The sequence below is a fragment of the Dendrobates tinctorius genome, unplaced genomic scaffold (assembly GCF_039654945.1).
Source record: "Dendrobates tinctorius isolate UK_male_01 unplaced genomic scaffold, ASM3965494v1 ptg000104l, whole genome shotgun sequence".
Lineage (NCBI taxonomy): Eukaryota > Metazoa > Chordata > Amphibia > Anura > Dendrobatidae > Dendrobates > Dendrobates tinctorius.
The window spans coordinates 15172594-15194095 of NW_027361772.1; the positions used below are offsets into that span (position 1 = coordinate 15172594).

A 21502-nucleotide genomic window follows, 5' to 3' on the forward strand; every position below is an offset into this window, starting at 1 on the left:
CAGGGTGCCTTTGGGCTTTTCTGTGGAGGCCTCCAAAGATTTGTCTCCCTAGGCTTTCACCGACCCACCACCAAGCTGGCCATGCTAAATAACACCATGGCATCTCTAGACTCTTCCATGTGCCCCATGTGCTTAATGTGAAGCTTCTCTCATGTGTCAAGGGAGTGGGACACCAATGACGGACCTGACAATTCTGCCGTTCTCTGGTTAATTCGAATGGAGCTGTGAGCACAGATCCCACTACAGGACACCAGGCCTCATGTCACCCTCATGGAGTCTGCTTCTGACACTTTGGTTAGAAAAATGGACCAGTAGACTCCGGAGGGGTCTGACAGCGTTCCTCTTGGTCCCCTTCGCACAGAGGAGCAAATAGCGGTCCTGATGCTGGGTTAAAGTCCTTTTACTGCCCTATCTGGCTCTCCTTGTAGAACGGCTCTCATCATGGCATTTGCTCCATGCTCTTGACATTGTGCTGGGAGGCACAGAAACCTGTTCCACCCTGGAGGATCTGGACTACCTGTGCCACCTGAATGCACTGCAGGTACAGCCTTGTGCGACAAGGGCACTAGAAAAAATCTAAAGCTAGAGAATTATAAGTCAGGACTATAAGGAGAGAGAAATAGTCTATGGCCGCAACCAGTAACTCCATTCCCTTGTCTTGCTGTTGTTACTTTCGTTTGCGCAAAAGCAAGTGAAATAGATTACAATCACTTATAACTGCACAGATTGATATCCCAGACGTGCAATTGAATCAAGGTTATACTGGGATTTGGGTGTTCCCATTGTAAACCCTCTCAATACTTGGTGTGACCGTCCTTTGCTTTCAGAACAGCATCAGTTTTCTTGGTAAACTTGCACAAAGTCAGAGATTTTGTAAGATTATAGTCATGTGCATGAGTAACCAATTATACTGAACAGGTGTCAGTGATCATTTTCATAGGTTGTTTGAAATACAGTCCTTAACTAAAACAGAAACAGCTGTGTAGGAGGCTTACAATCGTGTGAGGGACAGCCAAAGGCCGGAGACACACTAGCGATTTTAAAATTGTTCCGCTTTTGTTCCTGAAATGCCAGACGAGTGTCATACAGTTTTCATGCGAGTACAATCCGATTTTTAACACCTAGCATCCGATTTACATCCGATTGCTATGCGACTATAACATGAGCAATTCTCTGTAATTTACACAGTTTACCAGTGAAATATTCTTCAAGATAGATGGATACAAATATATATATATATATATATATATATATATATATAATTTGTGAGTGCGATAAATAGTCAGTGCTTTGTGTGTGTAGTGTACTGTACGTGTATTTAATTTGATAAATGATTATTTTTCTGAAAAAAAAATGGCGTAGTCTCCCCGTGTAATTTTCCAAACCAGCAGAGGGAAAGCTGACACCTGGGGGCAGATGTTTATAGCCTGGCAAGGTGGTAATACCCATGGAGATTCCCACTCTGTTAATATCAGCTCCCAGCTGTATACTTAGCCTTTACTGGTTATTAAAATGGGGGAACCCCACAAACAAAAATGACGTAGGGTCCCCCTATATTGAATAGTCAGCAAAGGCTAGGCAGACAGCTGCGGGCTAATATTAATAGCCTAGGAAGGGGCCATGGATATTGGCCCTCCGAGTCATTATTTCAATTAAAGGACTTTATTCTGGGTGTGTGATTTGATATAAATTTATATAATATGACAATAGAGTTAGTAATGGGGGTAGTCTTATAGATGACTCTCCATTACTAACCGCTGGGCTTGATGTCACCTGAAAATGCAAAGGTGGCATCAACCCCCTCAACTATTACCTCATTTGCTACCACATCAGGTCAAGTGTCAAGAGCGAGGCTAAGTGCCAGATTTGGCTCCATTGCTGGGGCTGCTGAGATCTGATGTTTTTAGTCTTGGAGGGGGCCAATATCCATGGCCCCTTCCTAGGCTATTAATATCAGCCCGCAGCTCTCTGCCTAGCCTTTGCTGGTTATTAAATATAGGGGGACCCCTATTTTATTAACTTGTAAAGGCTAAGTATACAGCTGTGAGCTGATATTAATAGCCTGGGAAGCTTCATTGTATTATCCCATTCCCAGGCTATAAACATCTGCCCCGAGCGGTCTTCTTTCACTCTGGTGGTCATGAAAATTACGCGGTAGCCCACGCCATTTTGTTCAGAAAATAATTTATTTTGAAATAAAATACATGTACAGTAAGCTGCACAAACACTTTACTAATTGTATATGTCACTGACATCTAAATATTTATCGATTCTGTGTGTATATATCTATTTTATCTATTCTATACTGTCGGGTCATGCTGTGATTTTACTGTAGACAGCTGCTGAATTGCCTGCTTTTCAAAGGACATCGGTGTGTACAAATTGGATGGCACTCGCATCGTTTGCATGCTGTTCGATTTTTTTTTTTTCTCGCTCATCCAATGACCTCTTTTGTCGAATGTGATCTGATTTCCGATTCCAATCGCAGAATGCTGCGATCGGAGTTGTAAGAAAAAAAATCGCAGATGAACACAAAATGATAGAATAACATTGGTCCGAATGCAATCCGATTTCTTTGCAAGTGGGAATGAACCCAAACTCTGCTATAGAGGTGAAATTTTGGAAACCAGTTCCATGTCCAAGTCATACACCATAGCAAGACGAAGCACAGCAAAAAGACACCAGGTAGTTATACTGTATCAGCAAGGTTTCTCCCAGCTAAGGATTACAAAGCAGACTTAGGGTATGTTTCCACGGTCAGGATTCCTTCAGGATTTGCTGCAGATTGGACGCTGCGTACAGCCGCAGCGTCCTATTCGCAGTATCCAGATGTTACAGCCTAGTAGAGGGGATTTTTATAAAATCCCGTCTCCACTATGCGTGCACGGCCACATCCAGCGGCCCTGCGTAACCGGACATGCAGCGCAGGGCCGCTCCGTCTCCGCAAGATAAATAACTCAGTCCATGAATAGGATGCGGTGATTCCGCATGTGTGCAATGAACACATGCGGAATCACCGCGCGTACAAAAGGGGTCAGCGCTTTGGGCCGAAACGGATTTCCGCTGCGTCCAAAGCGCTGCATATCCGGACTGTGGACACATATCCTTAGGGTTTTCAAGATGTGCTGTTCTGAAGCATTTTTGAAGAAAAACCAAGAAATGATCAATTTTGGAGATAGTAAACACAGAGGTCGTCCAGCAGATGAAAGACACATCATGCTTCCCTTCCAAATCAGAAGATGTTCAGAACTGTCAGCAACCAGCTACACCTACACTCACTGGCCACTTTATTAGGTACACCTGTCCAACTGTGTGTTAAGACTTAATTTCTAATCAGCCAATCACATGGCGGCAACTCAGTGCATTTAGGCATGTAGACATGGTCAAGACAATCTCCTGCAGTTCAAACCGAGCATCAGTATGGGGAAGAAAGGTGATTTGAGTGCCTTTGAACGTGGCATGATTGTTGGTGCCAGAAGGGCTGGTCTGAGTATTTCAGAAACTGCTGATCTACTGGGATTTTCACGCACAACCATCTCTAGGGTTTACAGAGAATGGTCCGAAAAAGAAAAAAAATCCAGTGAGCGGCAGTTCTGTGGCCGGAAATGCCTTGTTGATGCCAGAGGTCAGAGGAGAATGGGCAGACTGGTTCGAGCTGATAGAAAGGCAACAGTGACTCAAATTGCCACCCGTTACAACCAAGGTAGGCAGAAGAGCATCTCTGAACGCACAGTGCGTCGAACTTTGAGGCAGATGGGCTACAGCAGCAGAAGACCACACTGGGTACCACTCCTCTCAGCTAAGAACAGGAAACTGAGGCTACAATTTGCACAAGCTCATCGAAATTGGACAGTAGAAGATTGGAAAAACGTTGCCTGGTCTGATGAGTCTCGATTTCTGCTGCGACATTCGGATGGTAGGGTCAGAATTTGGCGTAAACAACATGAAAGCATGGATCCATCCTGCCTTGTATCAACGGTTCAGGCTGGTGGTGGTGGTGTCATGGTGTGGGGAATTTTTTCTTGGCACTCTTTGGGCCCCTTGGTACCAATTGAGCATCGTTGCAACGCCACAGCCTACCTGAGTATTGTTGCTGACCATGTCCATCCCTTTATGACCACAATGTACCCAACATCTGATGGCTACTTTCAGCAGGATAATGCGCCATGTCATAAAGCTCGAATCATCTCAGATTGGTTTCTTGAACATGACAATGAGTTCACTGTACTCAAATGGCCTCCTCAGTCACCAGATCTCAATCCAATAGAGCATCTTTGGGATGTGGTGGAACGGGAGATTCGCATCAGGGATGTGCAGCCGACAAATCTGCGCCAACTGTGTGATGCCATCATGTCAATATGGTCCAAAATCTCTGAGGAATGCTTCCAGCACCTTGTTGAATCTCTGCCACGAAGAATTGAGGCAGTTCTGAAGGCAAAAGGGGGTCCAACCCCTTACTAGCATGGTGTACCTAATAAAGTGGCCAGTGAGTGTATATACTGATAAGAGAAGTCTGACCAGAAGTGGTCTTCATGGAAGTATTGTGGCCAAAAATCCATACCTCCGACATGGAAACAACGCCAAGTGACTTAATTATGCATGAAAATATAGGAACTTGGATGCAGAAAAAGGCAGCAGGATGAGTGAAAATGTGAAATATTTGACCTTAGTAGAAGACACCAAATATTGATTGGATTTAATTTCACCTTTCATTTTATTAACTGATAATATAATAATGTTTTATGTATTACCTTAGTTTTACAATCTATCCTTCCATGTAGCAGCTGCCGCATTATGGAGACCCGCTTTATTTTATATTTTTGAGAACCGATGGCCAATTTTTTTTTTTTTTTACTAATAACTTTTTGCCCTTTCCTTTCCCAGCCGGCCGACTATGGTATCACCCCAAACGACTCCTCCCTTTCAAACGTGAACGCCACAAACCACACCTTCCAAAGCAGGACGGCAACGGACTTGTCATCTTGACGGAATATCTTCGAACCATCCCGCACTGGTTTTCTCAAGAAGCCATCCAACAAGCCTCTTTCCTCCGTCCCACCCGTTTTCTCAGGTTTACCCTTGGACTCTGTGCAAAACTTTTTACAGGAAAAAATATAAATATATATTTTAGGTCTTTGATGACCAAACAGACTGATGGGAAAATTTCAATTACTGCTTCCAGCAGTGGTGAGATCTCGGACTTTTATTTTATTTTTTTTCTCTTTTTGCATTTTAAGCAAATCATTTCTGATAAACTGTTTTATGCGACGTCCATGGAAATATACAAGCTGTGTTTGTTTATTTTTTTTATTATTGTTCTGTATTTTTTTTTTTTTTTATTGACTTGATAATGCATTGTATAGGAAAACGGGATGAGTGGGAAATCCATTCTGTGTCATCCTGCCATATTTTCCCAACGGGAAGAAACGTTCATCAATCAAATGTGCTGAAATTCTGACAATTTTTTCCTTTTATTATGTAACATGTATTCTTTTCAGTTGCCTTTTTTTGCCAGTGTTTATTATCGGTCATTATTACAAAAGTCGTATTGTCAACCTATCTCCTACCCGCAGTGGAAGGTGGCTTTTTTTTCGGAGCTAAAGAGGTAAAAAAAAAAAAAAGGAGGCAAAAACAATTACCAAGTTTACTACTTCTTCTCTTCTCTCCACCTCCAGTGATGGTGCATGTGAAGCAACAACTTTGTGAGAATGTGGAGGGGTTTAGGCTGATGAGATTTACATACAGTCGTCTGCCATAACCTCACCCATCCCCAATAAATAAAAAATAAATAAATATATATATATATATATATATATATATATATATATATATATATATATATATATATATATATATATATTTATAATATGGGAGAGGAAAAGCTGATTGTTGGTCTTTTCTGCCGTTTCCCTAGTATGTTGAGACCATCAAATAGGTAAGTTTTTCATTTTAGTTTTTATTGCACCCCCCACAACCATTTCTAACTTATCGTCACTTTTAAGTCATAGTTTTTGGGGACTGTTCTGGCAGAAAGGAGTATTGACAAAAAAAATATTGAAATGAAAAATGTTGTTATATAATTTCTAGATCTATTTTTTTTTTTTAGTGTCCACTTTGCCAGTTTTTATTACAAAGCCTTATCTGCGGAGAATGATTTGCATGGTTCGATCATCAGTCCATGTTGAGTCGGTGTATGTCCTGGCAAAGAAAAAAAAAAAAAGTTTGGATCGAGGGAAGCAAGAAAACCAGAAACTTTTCTTTTGGAAAATGATGCGGATACTGACCCATATAGATGAACTTTTGGTTAGGAAGAAAATTCACCAGATTTTCACGGTGATAAAGTCACAGTTAGATTTTTTATTTTTTTTTGCATGGATTTTAGTGTAGAAAATGCCCTTTTTCTGCATCAAAATCTACACGAAAAAACCGAGCCCCGTTGTTTTCATGTTTCCAGTGTTGCTCACACGGTGCATGTTTGCCTGGGGTGGTTTTAAAAACCGCGCTGCGGTAAATAACGGTGGCACATCGTTTCTTTGATTCCAATTTTCTGTAGAACTAGCAATGAGCATAAAGATTTTGCCAGATCCTGGTCCAGTAGGCAAGTCACTAGTCCATGGTCGCTGTGAACCATGCTGGCATCCCCGGCGCTTCTCTTGATTGGTAGGTCCGGTAGAACATTGTATGTGTTAACGATGCTGTCGAAAAAGACCTAATAATTCCAAGAAGTGCAGGAGATGCAGCTCGTAAAAAGCGCTTTGCAGGCTCTGGTCCTGCTGCCACCACGGGCAACCGACCAGGATCCTGAAAACCTTCTTGCTCACCTCTACCTAGATCCCAAGCCAAACTTTTCATTGAAGTCAAAAGGCTGAAAAAAAAACTTGAGTCAAAAAACCTCATTAAAAAAATGCATGAATTTCTGACTTGGATTTTTCTTGATTTTTCTTTTTTTGGGGTATTTCCACCAAATCGTGCATAATTTGGTTTAGATTTGCTTAAAAATAAAACATTATACTCTCCTTCGCTGGTACTTCGGAGGATACCTTGCTGGTATTTGTACTGCTTTGCCTCCTGTGATGATGTAACAGCAGTCACATGGGACGTGACGACTTTATAGGAGGCCGGGATTGTATGGTGATCGGTCAGGTACTAGACCAGGAGGCCTGTGAATCGCAACCACTCTGTGAATAAATTGACATGCTGCGGTTTTAAAATCTGACTTTACGCACAGTTTTCTACTGAACCAGGATAAGTTTTGTATATGGGTTCTCTGCTCACAAAACCTCACTGCATGTCCTCCTGTGTGCATGTATGTATCCTTAAAGGGAATCTTTCACCCCCTTAAGACATCAATATAGACATGTAGGTCATAGGAAGCTGAATAAAATGATACCTGTATGTCTGCTATCCGATGTCTTGTTCACGTAAAATCCAGGTTTTTCTTAATATGTAAATGAGCTGTTAAGATCTATGGGCCGGACATAGATCTCACTGAGAATCTGACTCCAGATCTTATTGTAAATGAAAGCGGAGTTGCCAGTGTGAGCCATGTAGATAAGGAGAGTAGACTGTCAGGCATTACATGTCTCCTAATGCCCCTTTCATTTTCAATAAGCCGTGGAGGTAGATTCTCGGGGAGATCTATGTTCGGCCCATAGATCTTAACAGCTCATTTACATATTAAGAAAAACGTGGATTGAAATAAGACATCAGATTGCAGATATGAAGATATCATTTTACTCAGCTTTCTATGACCTATGTGTCCATAAAGGAGGGCTGATTCTACTGACAGATTCTCTTTAAAGTTGTTATCCACTAGTGAACACTTTTATTTTAGAATCTGAATAAGTACAAAACGGGCAAGTTAATTTCCTAATTAATTTTTACTGATTCATGTACTCATAGTTACAAATCTCTTATGTTGCCAGTGAAAAGGGGTATTTTCCTAAATGATATTTTCCACCTCTCTGCAGAGTTTAAAAAGTGTTCAAATCTACAATGAAAATCTGCGACTTTTCTGCTAAATATTGTTTGATGTGGATTTGAACATTTGCAGCCTCCCCATTTTTCCATTTACACGGGATGAAACATTTAAAAGTCCAAGACATTAACATTGCTATGAATTTGCCGTGCGATTCTGCCCCATGTGAATGCGCTTTAAGGCTACGTTAACGTGTCTGTATTTTCCGTCTGAGTGCTGTCCGGACTGCATTCAGACCATTGTTCTTCAATAAGGCTGTTCAGATGCCCGTTCTTTTTTTTTTTTTTTATGGTCCAAATCTTGACATTAAAATAAAGAAAAATTATAGTGTGCACTAGTCGTCTCCGTATTCAAGCTGGTGCGTAAAAAAAAAAAGTTGGGATACCTTATAGCATCCGATTGTGACGGATATATTCCAATTCTTCAACGTGAGAAAATGTATAAATGTATTTACTCTTGTAAATTTTAATAATTGCCGATGTAGAAAAAGAAATGTCGTCCAGGTAATTTTATTTTGCTCTCTCGTGTGTACGTTTCAGATGTGGTGTGAACCTAGCCTTACTTTTCATAAATGTTAATAGCTCTGCAAAATGTGTTCCTGAAAACCAATGTTCCACCCTTGGTACGAGAGCACACTTTCCACCATTATTCGCTTCTTTAGGAGGTGATTCGACGCTTTGCTGCTCTAACCGTAAAGAATGCTTTCATATTTGTCCGACTTCAGCAACTGTATATCCTCATTCACAGCCGGTCATAATGGCACGTCACCCACCAATTCAATAGTGTTCTAGAGGTGAGAAACGTTGCCGATTCCTGTAGGCGGCCTTATTTGTTGCAATGGAGTTATTGGGCTTGTTGTTTCAAATTTCCCACTGCCCTCAAATCAAACTAATCTAGGTTTCAGAATAAGCTTACATGTGTATGAGGGTGAGTCAAAAAATTCCCGCGCTCCGATTATATTGCTCTGTTGGGCACACTGTCTTATCAGCGCTTTCCGCACTGGGTCACTGCTGTAAAGGTTTGATCTTTTTACAGCATCATTTGGGACTGCAGTGCGAGAAGCGATGGCTGCCCCCAGAGAAGAACACTGTGCATTGATTTTTTTTTATATTTTGTGGTCTGCACAAAGTCTTCGATAACGCCCATAATATGGAAAAAGGGATTTGTAGCAAAAGATGGCTGTATGAATGGATCGAGAAGATTGCCCAAGTGTCAGTCAGGAAGAAGGAGCTAAATGGCCGTCCATGACCGATGAGAACATTGAGTGTGAACGTCAACTGAATCTGTTGGATAGAGGAGTGACAGTGGACTATGTCCCCTGAAAGAAGCCCTACGAGGATGAAGATTGGAGGTAGCGATGCGTTCCTGGCTCGTAGCTCAGCCTAAAATGTTTTTTTTTTTTAATGATGAAATACAAAGGTTTGGTGACAGATGGAAAAGTGTATTGAAAAGCAGGGAGAATTATGTAAAAAAAAAATGGATTTGTCATTGAATGTCGAGTAAAATATATTCTACCGCCAGAGTGCGGAATATTTTTGACTCACCCTTGTAGATTGATTTGTCTTGTAATCTTTGTCCTTACACCCCACAGTAAAAGGTCTATTAAGAAAAATAAATACGCTTCACCGCTTCAAATCCAGTCGTTCAAAATGGCCTCCTCACTACCTAGGAGCAAGTGGAAAGGATCCTGTCGGCCAGGCAGGTAACAAGTATGTAGTGTTTGTGAATATGTATTCCAGCACTCATCATGTTAAAAAAAACAAGCGAATGCTTGTTTCCCAAAAATCTGGCAGTAAAAACGGGCACCGATCACCAGATAATCGAGCAAAATGTATGACGTGTTTGAGCGATAGGATGGTATTTTGCCAGATTTCATCCACGCTGCATAAAAAAAATGTCTTGAGAGAAGACTGACTTTCAGCTTGGATGCAGTCAGACGGCCATGTAACACGGACGACGATTACATCGCAATGCTCGGACTGGCCGGCAGCTCTCCTGACTCAAGCAGGACCGCTGTATAGAAATACAGGCTGTCACTGTCGGGTCAGAAGAGCTGCCGGCCAGTCTGAGCATAGTGATGCTATCGTCGTCCGTGTTATACGGCCGTCTAACTACGCCCTTAGGTTGAATGTCGTGAACATCACCCACTCGTTGCATATGTGCCTTAGATGAGACTGTAAAGGGGCACTGAACGTCTCGCTCTCCTGCACTCGCCTGTCGCAATAGCCTGACCATGAGCTAAGTGCACCCCACAGCCAGTTCACACATCCACCCCATAATATTTGCCATCCCTAGCTGTTTCGTTAGTCCTGGGTGACACACTAGTACACGCACGGCGTCACTCTGCCTGAAGCACCTGACACATACTCTACTTGCACCTTGGCATAGATACATCACAACCCGACTATACTTTCCCTCTTCAGGGTTGTGGGTACATATACAGCAGTGAGGAACAAGCTTATTCGATTTTAGATTTGGGGGAAAATAAGTACAGTGTTTTAATCTTTACAAAAAAACAAAAAACTTAAAAGGCAAAAATAGTCCAGTATTGAAAGGCTTAAATACAGAAACGCCTGGTGCATTGAATCGGTGAGACTTTCTGGAGGAGGATTGCGCCACAAAGCCTTGGACAGATCTCCAAGGCATGGATGTATCTCCTGGGTCTGACAAGGAGGTTTTCCTGGATGAAATATGGTCAGGAGAGAGAAGGTCGGCTCATTGAATGCACAGAAAAGTGGGTGCAAGGACTTAATTCTCATTTGTCAATTTTCCCACATGATCCTCCTGCTGAAATAATATTACGGTCATATTTCATACTTTCACCATCCCAGACACAATTGACGCGACTACGATGTATCCATAATTCAGATTGATATTACGTTTCTGCAGTTTCCCAAGGTTGAAAATCCTGGTGCTTGAACTGACAAAAGCGATTACGTTCCCCGATCCGAAATATATCCATGGATTGTATCGATGTAGCATAGAAATATTGCATTTACATTACTATGCGATGTTCCTGGTATGGAGGTGTCCAGTCTGCCTTATGGGGAATTATCTTCACATTTGATGTACCAGTAGCACCTATTTGCTAAAGAGCAAGTGCACAGTAAACGTTTGCTCCTCCAGAAACTGTCAGCTACTAATTAACTTAAGTATTCTCCAGTGTGTAGTTAAGTGATCCTCCCAATAAAAAATGTTATCCTCTTAATATATTACAGTCATCATATTATATAGCGCTGGGTACTTACAATTGCTCATTTTGTCTTTCTACCCAGATAATTCTCTCTTCCAGTAATTCTATGACATCACGTGATTAAAAACTGGCTAGCTGAATCCTTCTAAGCTCTATGTAGAAACAGGATGTCAATTTTCTCTGTATGACTCATGAGTCACTGAAAAAGGAGGGAGGGAGCAGTTGGGTAAGGAGCTGAAGCCGGATTGATAAATGCAAGGACAAAAGACTTCCTATTTATACACAGAGCAGAGAAAGAGAAGGATTATCTGGGTTGAAAGGCAAAATGAGCAATTGTAAGTACACAGTGCGATCTAATATGATGACTGCAATGTATTAAGAGGATAAAAACTTTTATAGGAGTCGTTTTGTCATATCTGGGGAAAAACGTAAGTCAAAAATCAGTGAAATTTACAACCATCTCTGCATGTAACCTGTGCATTTACCACAGATGGACAGCGTAAGCTGCAGTAGAAAAGGGATGTGTGAACGTTATTTCAGGCTCTCCATTCCCCAGCAGTGTCGTATTCTATCGGGGTGCAAATATTTTCCAATGGAAGAATGTTAATAATTGTCTGTGTTACCGAAACACTGGAACACGCCCATTTTTTTAACACCGTCATAATACCTCTATACCGCCTCCATCAAATGGAAAGTTTTGCACTGCCTTAATGGCTTCATGTGCATGAGATACCAGCCTTTGGGATCTGTCTGAAAAGACAAAGCCATTGCAGTGGTGAGAACAGAGTAAGGGCTTGTTCCCACGCTTTTCCAGTACCAGCAATATGAATGACTAGCTTGGCACGTGCAAAATTTTCGCACATTGGTCATCGGGGGCGCAGGCAATTTCAGAAAAAGCAAGCTGGTCAAATGTAAATGTGTTTCATGAGCTGATGAACACAGACAGGTATTTATATATGTAGATTGGTAATACAATAAATTGTTTTGATAAGTAGAGGCCAAAATATGTATGCCTGTTGAGGTGCAACCTGCAGGTCATTGTGTCTTTCTGCAGGTTTATGAAAATGAATGTTCAAACTGTATTTAGTGATAAAATCGTGAATGTGTGGTTTGTTTGGCTGTTTTCTTGCTGAAGGGAGCAAGTTTACCGTTCAAGTGGTGTATCGTGTGTGTGTGTGTGTGGGGCGAAATAATCAGCTAAAAAGCAGTGCATGTTTACGAATGTGTTGGTAGTGTGCTTTGGAGTACTGTGGTGCCACCTGCAGGTCATTTTTCCTTACTGCAGGTTGATGAAAATTAATATTTAAACTGTATTTTGTAATCAAATCTTGGATGTGTGGTTTGTTTGGCTATTTTGTTGCTGAAGGGGGCAAGTTTACCTTTCAGATGGTGTATCATTTGTGTGAGTGGGTGGGGTATGAACGGGGATACAATGTAATCGCCGAAAAGCAATGTTTAGAAATAATAGAATAGATTTCTGGGGTCTCATCCACACGCTGCTTATTTTGACCTTGCAGGTTTTGAACCATCAAAGAACATTCAGGTGTGGGACAAACCAGAAGGATGATTACTAGCCCCCATAAAACCACAGTAGAGGCTAACCTTCTGACCACCAAGTGTCCGAGCGCTCTGTCCTCATCACTCTCCAGAACCGTGGCTCTGATTAGCCCCAGCTGAATGGAGCGGAGGTCAATCATGCTCACAGCTTTGCTATTCCTTCCAATAGGAGTTGGAAGATAAGCCGAGTGCTGCGCTCACCAATCTTCTGCTGGAGAATCATAATGGCAGGTTGGTTATACCAGAAAGTAAAGATGGTAAATATAAACTCCAAAAAACAATTGTGATATTGCACTTTTTTTGGAATTTTTTTTCCACCAGTACACTATATATGGTAGAATAAATGGTGTCATTCAAAAGTACAACTCGTCCGGCAAAAATCAAGCCCTCACACGGGCTTTGCATGCAGAATGTGTACATACTGCTGTCGATTTGCAGTACACAGCTTTTCTCCAAATTTTTACATTTTGGGCATATTGTGGACCAGAAACTAGCAGTGATATTTTCAGCCAAATATGAAAAATGTCTTATAAAGCTCCATTCCTTACTGTACTTTTCTCTAAATTGTTAGTAGAGAATCCATGATATAAATATGTGTCTGACTGCGGCTTTATACGTCTCTCTGGTACCAACACCTGTTTTAGGTTCGAATATCTTGACGCTTCCTTCGTCCATGGTTTTTTTTTTTTCTTGGTTCATTTCAGGCTTTTAAAAAGGGACGTGATTATTTTTTAAAAACAATGATTTTTTTAATTATATTTTGTACAAACCACACAGAAAGAAAGGGAAGAAGAGAACAAGAGAGCGGAGATTCAAGTTCAATAGTCATTTGGCATGTCAACATACAGTAGAATCAAGAGATCTATAGGAACTGAGTGACCTTTAATAATAAAGGGAAAAAAGTTTTCCCATTTTATATTGGCTGCCATAGGCTAAGAAAACATCGTCTGTTATACTCACTCATATAGTGCCATCAATTCCACATAGACTGTGAGCCCCAATGGGGACAATAATGTAAGTCCCTATCAATATGGCTTTGGCATGTAGGAGGAAATCCAAGTAAACACGAGGAGAACATACAAACTCCTTGTCCTTTGGTGGGATTTTACCCCAGCGCTACAGAGCAACAGTGCTAACCACTGAGCCACCATGCTTCAGGCATTGCAAAGTTAAGAAATTTTGTAATACACTTCATTACTTTATTTTGGTTCTTTCTTTCTCAAACATCACATAAGTGTTGTTTTAACTGACTAATTCTTCCTCCGTTAGAAGCTATTTTGAACTTCTGCTCTTGCCAGGATCCATGATAAACACTTTTTACACATATTTCCCTTTCTGAACATGGAGGATGGGAGCAGAAAAGCTCACGCAGGGAATGTGTTTGCAAATGGTGTTAGAATGTGGATTCCTATTAGAGCAGCAGCTCAAAGCAGCTTAGAAAGGATGATAAATTAGGCAGTTAAGATAAGAAATTTTGCTTGGTGTTTGGAAGAGAGGAATCCAAAATAAGGTATTGAAGTACAGTGGTGATTGAAAGGTTGTGCCCCTTCATCATTTTCCTTGTTTCTGCATGTATTTGACTTAAAACTACATACAATTTTTACACAAGTCTTAAAAGTAGATAAAGAGAACCAAACAAATAATTAAAAAACATTTATTAGATTTTGTCATTTTTTAATAAATTTATCCAATCTCACATGTCTATGAATGGCAAAAGTACGTGAATCTTCAGGATTAGCAGATAATATGAAGGTGATATTAGAGTAGCGTCTTCAGTCAATGAGATATCAATCAGATGTGCATGGGCTACCTATTTTATTTAAACATCAGGGAGCTATAAAAATATGATCTTCCTAGCAAGTTTGTGGTAGTGTATTATAGCACAAACAAAGAAGATTGGATTCCACCAATCCACATTCAGACAGATTGTGCACAAATGGTGGAAATTCATTATTACACGTCCCATGAGTTCTCAACCAACAAAGGTCACAAAAGCATGGTGTCTTAAAGTCTGTGAGGTCACAAAGGAACCCAAGGTAACTTCCAAGCAACTAAAGGCCTGTTTCATATTAGCTATTGTTAATGTTTATAAGTCCATCATTTGGAAACTGTCTTCAGTTTGCTAAAGATCACTTGGACAAGCCAAAACACTATTCAAACAATGCTTTGAAGACTGATGAGACCAAAATAGTTTTTTTTTTTAGTTTAAAAGAGAAGTGTTACATTTGGAGAAAGAAAACTCTTGCATTACAGCAAAAAAACATCATACTATCTGTGAAGCACAGTGGTGGTAATATTACGATTAGGGCTTGTTTTGTTGCATGTCAGCCAGGACAGCTGCTATCGATGGAATACTGAGTTCTGATTTGCATCATTATGTTGTAAAGGAAAATGTCAGGACATCTGTTCATGACCTATATCTCAAAAGAGTGAGTCATTCTGGAGGAGAACGAGGGAAAGAACCTAAATTGTTCTACCACAAATGGTTACAGAGGAATAAAATTAAACTTTTGGCAAAGTCCTGACCTTAATCCTATAAAAATGATGTGGAAGGACCTGAAGAAAAACAGTTCATGGGCGAAAACCCACTAACATAACAGAGTTGAAGCTGTTTTGTTCTGAGGAATGGGCTAAAATTCCTCAAACCCGATGGGCGGCACTAATCAACAATCACCGGAACTGTTAATATGCAGATATTTGTGCACAAGGGGGTCACATAATTTTGCCATTCACAGACATATTGATTCATTTTCCTCAATAAAAAATGACAAGGTCGAATATCTTTTGATCTATTTGCTTGATTTGATCATGCCAAAAAGAATATAAGTTTTTCCTTCACCACAGCCCAGTATTGTTTGACATCTGCAATGGAGAGGTTATTCCTCTTTCATATTATTTTTGTTTTTTCTTGGGTTTTTTTTTTATCCCTAAAAAGAAGCCCATACTAATGTGCAAAAAAAAGTCTAAATTGTTGGTAAAAAAAAACCCCATGCACTATTTGTAAGGTTTCATATTTTCCTATTAACTGACCACCAACATCTGTCTGCAAAACATGCTGCAAAACCGGTGCCCTTTTACTATTTTACAATATACAACACTGCCTTGGTTTTTTGCATTTTTACCTGAACACAACCTGTTTTGGGTATGTTTTTGTCTGCCATTTTTCTTCATAAAACCTGGAAAAATGTATGTAAATAATGCTACAAAATAAGCGATTGGCAGCAAAACACTAAATTCTGCAAAAAAATCAAAGAAACTCGTGTGGGGGAGACCTTAAATGTCAGTCCAAATATGCCCCAGGATTGAGCACTGATCTCATATTTGGGTTGGGCCAATCAGGCTGAAAATTTTTAGCCTTCAAGTGGTTGTCAGGTTTAGAAAATCAATCATTAAAATCCCTAATATGTCATTTTAGGTTATTGTGGAACGAGTGTTCCCCGTGGACCCGCATCAGCCAGAGTGGATGCTCTGGAGGACCTGGCATTATGATGGCAGCCCATTGATATGATGACGCTGCATTGGAATTAAACACTTGCTGCCAAGTTCCTCCTCAGATTATAGCTTCTTACTGGGGGCCAGGTATCCAAATACTTAGTCATTACTTTAATGGCTAGGGACACATTTGACATGCAAGAAATGATTACGTTAGTGGTAACCTTTAGGTAATAAATTGCAATACATTTGTCTGCAATATGAATCCATTTTAAGACCTCGTGATATGCAGTTTGTAGATTGATCCAATTTTTAGATTGTATTCATGTTGGAGTGTCTCTCCCAGTAATATAGGCTGGATATGAGTTTTGTGTGTATCCAGGGTGTTGCTGTCTTCATTAGCTCATGTATGTCAGCACAGGTTTATTCCTGCACTTTTTTCCTCTTCATGTACGTTCCTCCCTTTCTGCAGCCTGTTTTTTTTCTGCCCTACATGAGACTATAGATGTTTTCTTCCCTATCCACATTGGAAATTTGTAGAATCCCATCCACTTCCTTGGTGCTATTTCTAAGGCTAGGGTCACACGACAGTGTATTCACTCATCGGAGAGAATCAGATCAATTATGCAAATCTCAGTCTGATCAATCTCTGATCAAAGTGTGATCCAATAATTTTGGTTGGGAATTGTCTTCTTTCCAAAAGTTCAGATATTGGGACCAAGAAGTGGATTTTGGTGTCAGATATCAAGCATTATTGGGATTCTCTCCTTTTTTTGAGAGTTTTCATGGTCAATGAATATGGGAGATATAAGCCCATAAAACACGTTCTTGTCCTTGTCTTGTCGCCTGTAGTGGAAGGGGTGAGGAAAGGTCTGAGCGCCACCATTTACGTAACTCTGCAGGCAAACCGTGTACAGGAATGCCGTCAGGTGGAGGACGCACACAAGTCCGAAGATGACCACGACAATCACGGTTTGAGGCTCCCACAGTTCAGAGTCTTCGGCATCGTCCATCTGCAGGAGGGTGACGTTATTCCTGGTCACATGATTCATTGGAAGAAAATTCATTTTGCTGATAAGGCTCAGAAGCGGAAATTCATCGCTCGTTAATGATGAGTCCTGGGAAGACAGAAACAAGGGGGAAAGACTTAGCAAGATGACTACAGATTTTAACGTCAGTTTTCCTTGTGGCTACGTTGCCATTATTTGTGCCACATTTATCAAAGTGTTGCATGAAAATAAAACACTTCTGTTCAGATCTGGTTTTCCACTTTTTACGCCATGCGCCACCTTTTTATTGCTTTAATGAAGAAAAAAAAAATTTGCAGATCACCATAAATAATCTGATCCCTGTATTGTACTAAGGGTTACAATTGCAGGGACACCAAATATGTCTGTGTTATTTGAGGATTTGTGACATTTATTTTTAAAAGGTGTATTATAAAGTGATGGTTGTAATTTGTTTTTCATTATTTTTTTAGATTAATTTTATAGTAAGAAAAAAAAAATCAGTTTTATTTTTACCCCTAAAATGCTAAAATATAGAGATGTATTGTTAGGGACTGGAACGCACCTAATTAAATAAACATAGAGACTAGGTGCGTTAGCAGTCTGGGGTCCACCGTGCAGAGGTATAAACTGCTGCTAGACAATAACGGAAAGTCTATGGCCAAACTCACGCGGGTTAAAGTCACCCGGTGTGTACTAACGCAGATTCTGTTACTTCACAGAGACTACGGGTAGGAGAGCGCGAGTGTGACGTCACAGGACGCTGCCCCAACACACGGGGTCAGCACCCCTCTAGACCCACTCGCGCACGGTACCACTGCTGCGATGCCAAGGGTTGACCGTTAAGGAACGCTGTACCCCGTTAACAATCACAGGGTGCAGCAGACAGTTGCTGACCGCACTATCTGCGCGTACTCTGTGCTGACTCTAAAACCCTAAACCCTACAGACATGCGTATCAAAGGGAGGGAAATCATAATGAGTCATTCACCAGTCTCAGACATCCATCATCATACACACAACTTTAGCAACAAGTCTCTATATTAGTGCATGGCCAGGGGGCCATGCGAACCTTTCATAGCTGCAGCCTTCCGGGACCTTCCTGAAGGTCCAATTGGAGCGGCAATAGGACCTGAGCATGTGACCTCTGACCTCCAATGAGAGGTCATCCCACGGGCATGCTCAGTAGGGGAAAAGCAGGACTTGCTGCTGCTGACTCACGCATGGTACAATAGTAGAGCCAGAAGGAGCAACCAGACACCTAGCATTATCCTGGGCAAGGCGCTGGGACCGACGTCTCTGCTGAGCAGTCTCCTCTCTGCCTGGAGAGGAATGGGAGACTGCAGAAGGCAAGGCTCGAGTTCCCTCCTCTGCAGAGGCAGGAACCCGATGCCTAACATGTATCTCAATGTACTGGTACAAAATGTCAGTAAAGATGAAATATACAATTTAGACTTTTAAGCAGAGAAACATTTCAGCAGCGCAGCCTGTGTCTCACTAAACATTGTCTGCCATGCTAGAGGTTGCGAGTTTGAATCCTGAGAAGACCACTTTCCCCAAAAGCAATAGTTACTTAATAGTGATGAGCTAGCGTGCTGGGATAAGGTGTTATCTCAGCATGCTCAGGTGCTAACCGAGTGTCTTCGGTGTGCTCGAATAATATGTTCAAGTCCCTGCAACTGCATGGAGATCCCTGTTGTTTGCATGCTACTTTTCCTCTTTCTTGCCACATATTTCTCTTAGCATGTAAACAGGCGATCCCTTTATCATTTGGCGGTGCCCTCCAGTCCCCCCCCTCTTTCTTTATAATCAAGAAGTTTACAACCCCTGACACTGAAGAGATGAAATAATGTTGACCATACAGCATTATAACCAAAGTGGAAACATACACATTGAATAGACACCACCAACCTCAGCATGCTTCCTTCCTTATTTGCAATCCATCAGCTTCATCCTTTCACCTTCTCCATCTGTAGTCATTTAGTCTAAACTGGCGCCTGAAAAAAAAAGAAAAAAAAACATTTACCGTTTTCTGTTTTGATTCTATCCTTGTATTCCAATCATGTGCATCGTCCCACCAAGTTTCCGTGATTCCAATGACATCATATTTCTTGTCCTGTGTTAGTAGTTCCAATTCTCCTTGTTTGTTGCCCATGCTTTGTGCATTAGTATAGAAACATTTTAGTTTGTGATTGTTTTCTCTTTCTCCAATATTTTTATTACTTAGATTCTTTTGTCTTTGTTCTTCCTTTCCACTTCTAATAGCAGAGTTCTCAATAGCATTTGTCAGGTGTATGGCTTTTTCTGGCCTTTTCTTCCCTTCCCACATTGTTCTAGTTTAAAGCTCTCCTTACAAGTGTAGCAAGGCGACTTCCAGTCTACATAGTCAGACCAGGAGACCCAACAGACCTCAGACTAGACCGCTATTTCTGCAGGCCTCTACCCTGCTTGTATGTCTTCTATTTAGCCAAATGGGCGTACCTTCAACTTTTCTCTATTGGTGTTTCTCTTGAACCACGCTCATTTAGAGAAAAAGACAATAATTACATACAGGTAAAAAAGGATCATATCCCAGGAACAGAGAGATGCATGAACAAAAGAAAACCAATGCTCTATTTATGGCATTTGACAGGTCCTGTTTAAGGGTATATTCACACAGGTCAGGTATACAGCAGACTGCTCTGCTATTTTATCTCTGCTATGAATAATTGCAATGGAAATGTCTTATGAGGATGGAACCTATAGGGTCGATCATGTGAGACTGAGACGCTGCAGATTTGTTGCACTGGAAATCCTGCAGTGACATCTGTTACAACAAAAGGCGTGGATTGTGGGGTTTTATTGCTGAAATGCCTTTTTGGAAAAGGTGAAAAGCACTGTAAAATCAGCAGCATTAATTGGTAAACTATGGATTTTAAATCCCCGACACGTATTTGGTGCGGAAATAAAAACGCAAAGTGTGCACACAGGCTTAGGTGCAGCATGATTTATGTGTGGGGAATTTTGACAGATAAATGTGCAGCGGATTCTGCCCCGTGTTAACCTCAATAATACAAAATGGATGGATAAATATACCAAATCTCACAGCGAGGATTAGTCTGCACTGCCCGTCACCTGTATTATTGACAAGCAGCATAGTCAGTCTCTCCCCAGCTAAAAATGGCTGATATCAGAGAACAATAGGCAAATACAAATAATAGAGCTCTAGGGAGAGCCGATGTAATGTGGACCTCTTGTCCGCCAGTATAACACATTGCTGGGCTCTATATATAAGGGCGGCTATATTGGCTGTGCATAAAGAAAAAAAAATTTCAGATTACGTATAAATTACCTGCAAAAGTGACGAGCCGATGGGTCGAAGGCAGGAGTGAAATTCTGTAGCATCCCAGGCAGCATCTGTATACAGCTCGGCTTCTGCTAGGAAGATACAGAGGCAGCGAGAGGAGGAACGTTCATTATTGTGGTTGCTTTGGTAACGCACCTCACCTCAAGGCTACTGCGATAAGTGGAAAAGAGAAAAATACATTTTAAACATCTAGCAGCAGCTAATAATGAATGTCTGAGCCTCGCGACGACGCAGAGGACCTGCGCGCGGTTTCGCTATAAACATTTTTTTTCCTGCAAACCCCAAACGTTCCCATAAATCATAACCATCCTCTAAATAACAATACAAATCTGCCTCTAAACCCCGGGATGTGCTATAGGACATGATTATATAACCGAAAACCAAACAGCAGCTGGAATCTAATGGGTTGCTATGGGTTACAGCTCCAGGTTAAGGGCGACAGAAGCCAAATAGCAGCTGGAATCTAATTGGTTTCTAAGGGTTACAGTTCTGGGATTATGGACGACAAAAAACAAATAGCAGCTGGAATTTAATTGGTTGCTATAGGTTACAGCTCCAGGTTTATGGGCAACAAAAAAAAAGAAATAGCACATGGAATCTAATTGGTTGCTATGGGTTACAGCTCCAGGTTAAGGGCGACAAAAGCCAAATAGCAGCTGGAATCTAATTGGTTTCTAAGGGTTACAACATATTTTCCATCACCACTGCCCTGGGACAAAAGCTCTGCCTGTGGAGAGCTATTCCAACTCTGCTGCATCACACCATTAGTCCCAGAGGATCTGCACTGCAGCGCTGGTCACCTCTGACCAGAAACCACAGGTGGTGTCACGAACTTATCTACACATGGACTTTATTTCTTCATCACTTCTTATTTTCAATGGACACTCAGGGCTCACTTAGGCCGTGACACATCCCTTTAAGACACCGGCCCGGTACTGAGTAAACCCCATAGCCCTGGGGGCGCTCCATTTGTACTCTTCATTCCAGATT

At 41.2% G+C, this 21502-nt stretch overlaps 1 protein-coding gene and 1 long non-coding RNA gene across 2 annotated transcripts in view; one reads left to right on the plus strand and one right to left on the minus strand.

The window, feature by feature from the left end:
- LOC141100368 (G protein-coupled receptor kinase 5-like) overlaps positions 1-8310 on the plus strand; it is a 118151-nt gene extending 109841 nt beyond the window's left edge. Inside the window, exon 16 of the mRNA XM_073588801.1 lies at positions 4885-8310. Within this exon, the coding sequence (XP_073444902.1) occupies positions 4885-4986 (102 nt within the window). The 3' untranslated portion in view covers positions 4987-8310. The remainder of the gene's footprint in view (positions 1-4884) is intronic.
- Positions 8311-13452: 5142 nt separating this feature from the next.
- Positions 13453-20781, minus strand: LOC141100369 (uncharacterized). The gene is made up of 3 exons (XR_012234682.1): positions 20498-20781; positions 19078-19163; positions 13453-17278 (listed from the first exon to the last, which is right to left on the minus strand). It is a non-coding gene; the product is annotated as an uncharacterized lncRNA (long non-coding RNA).
- Positions 20782-21502: the final 721 nt, after the last annotated feature.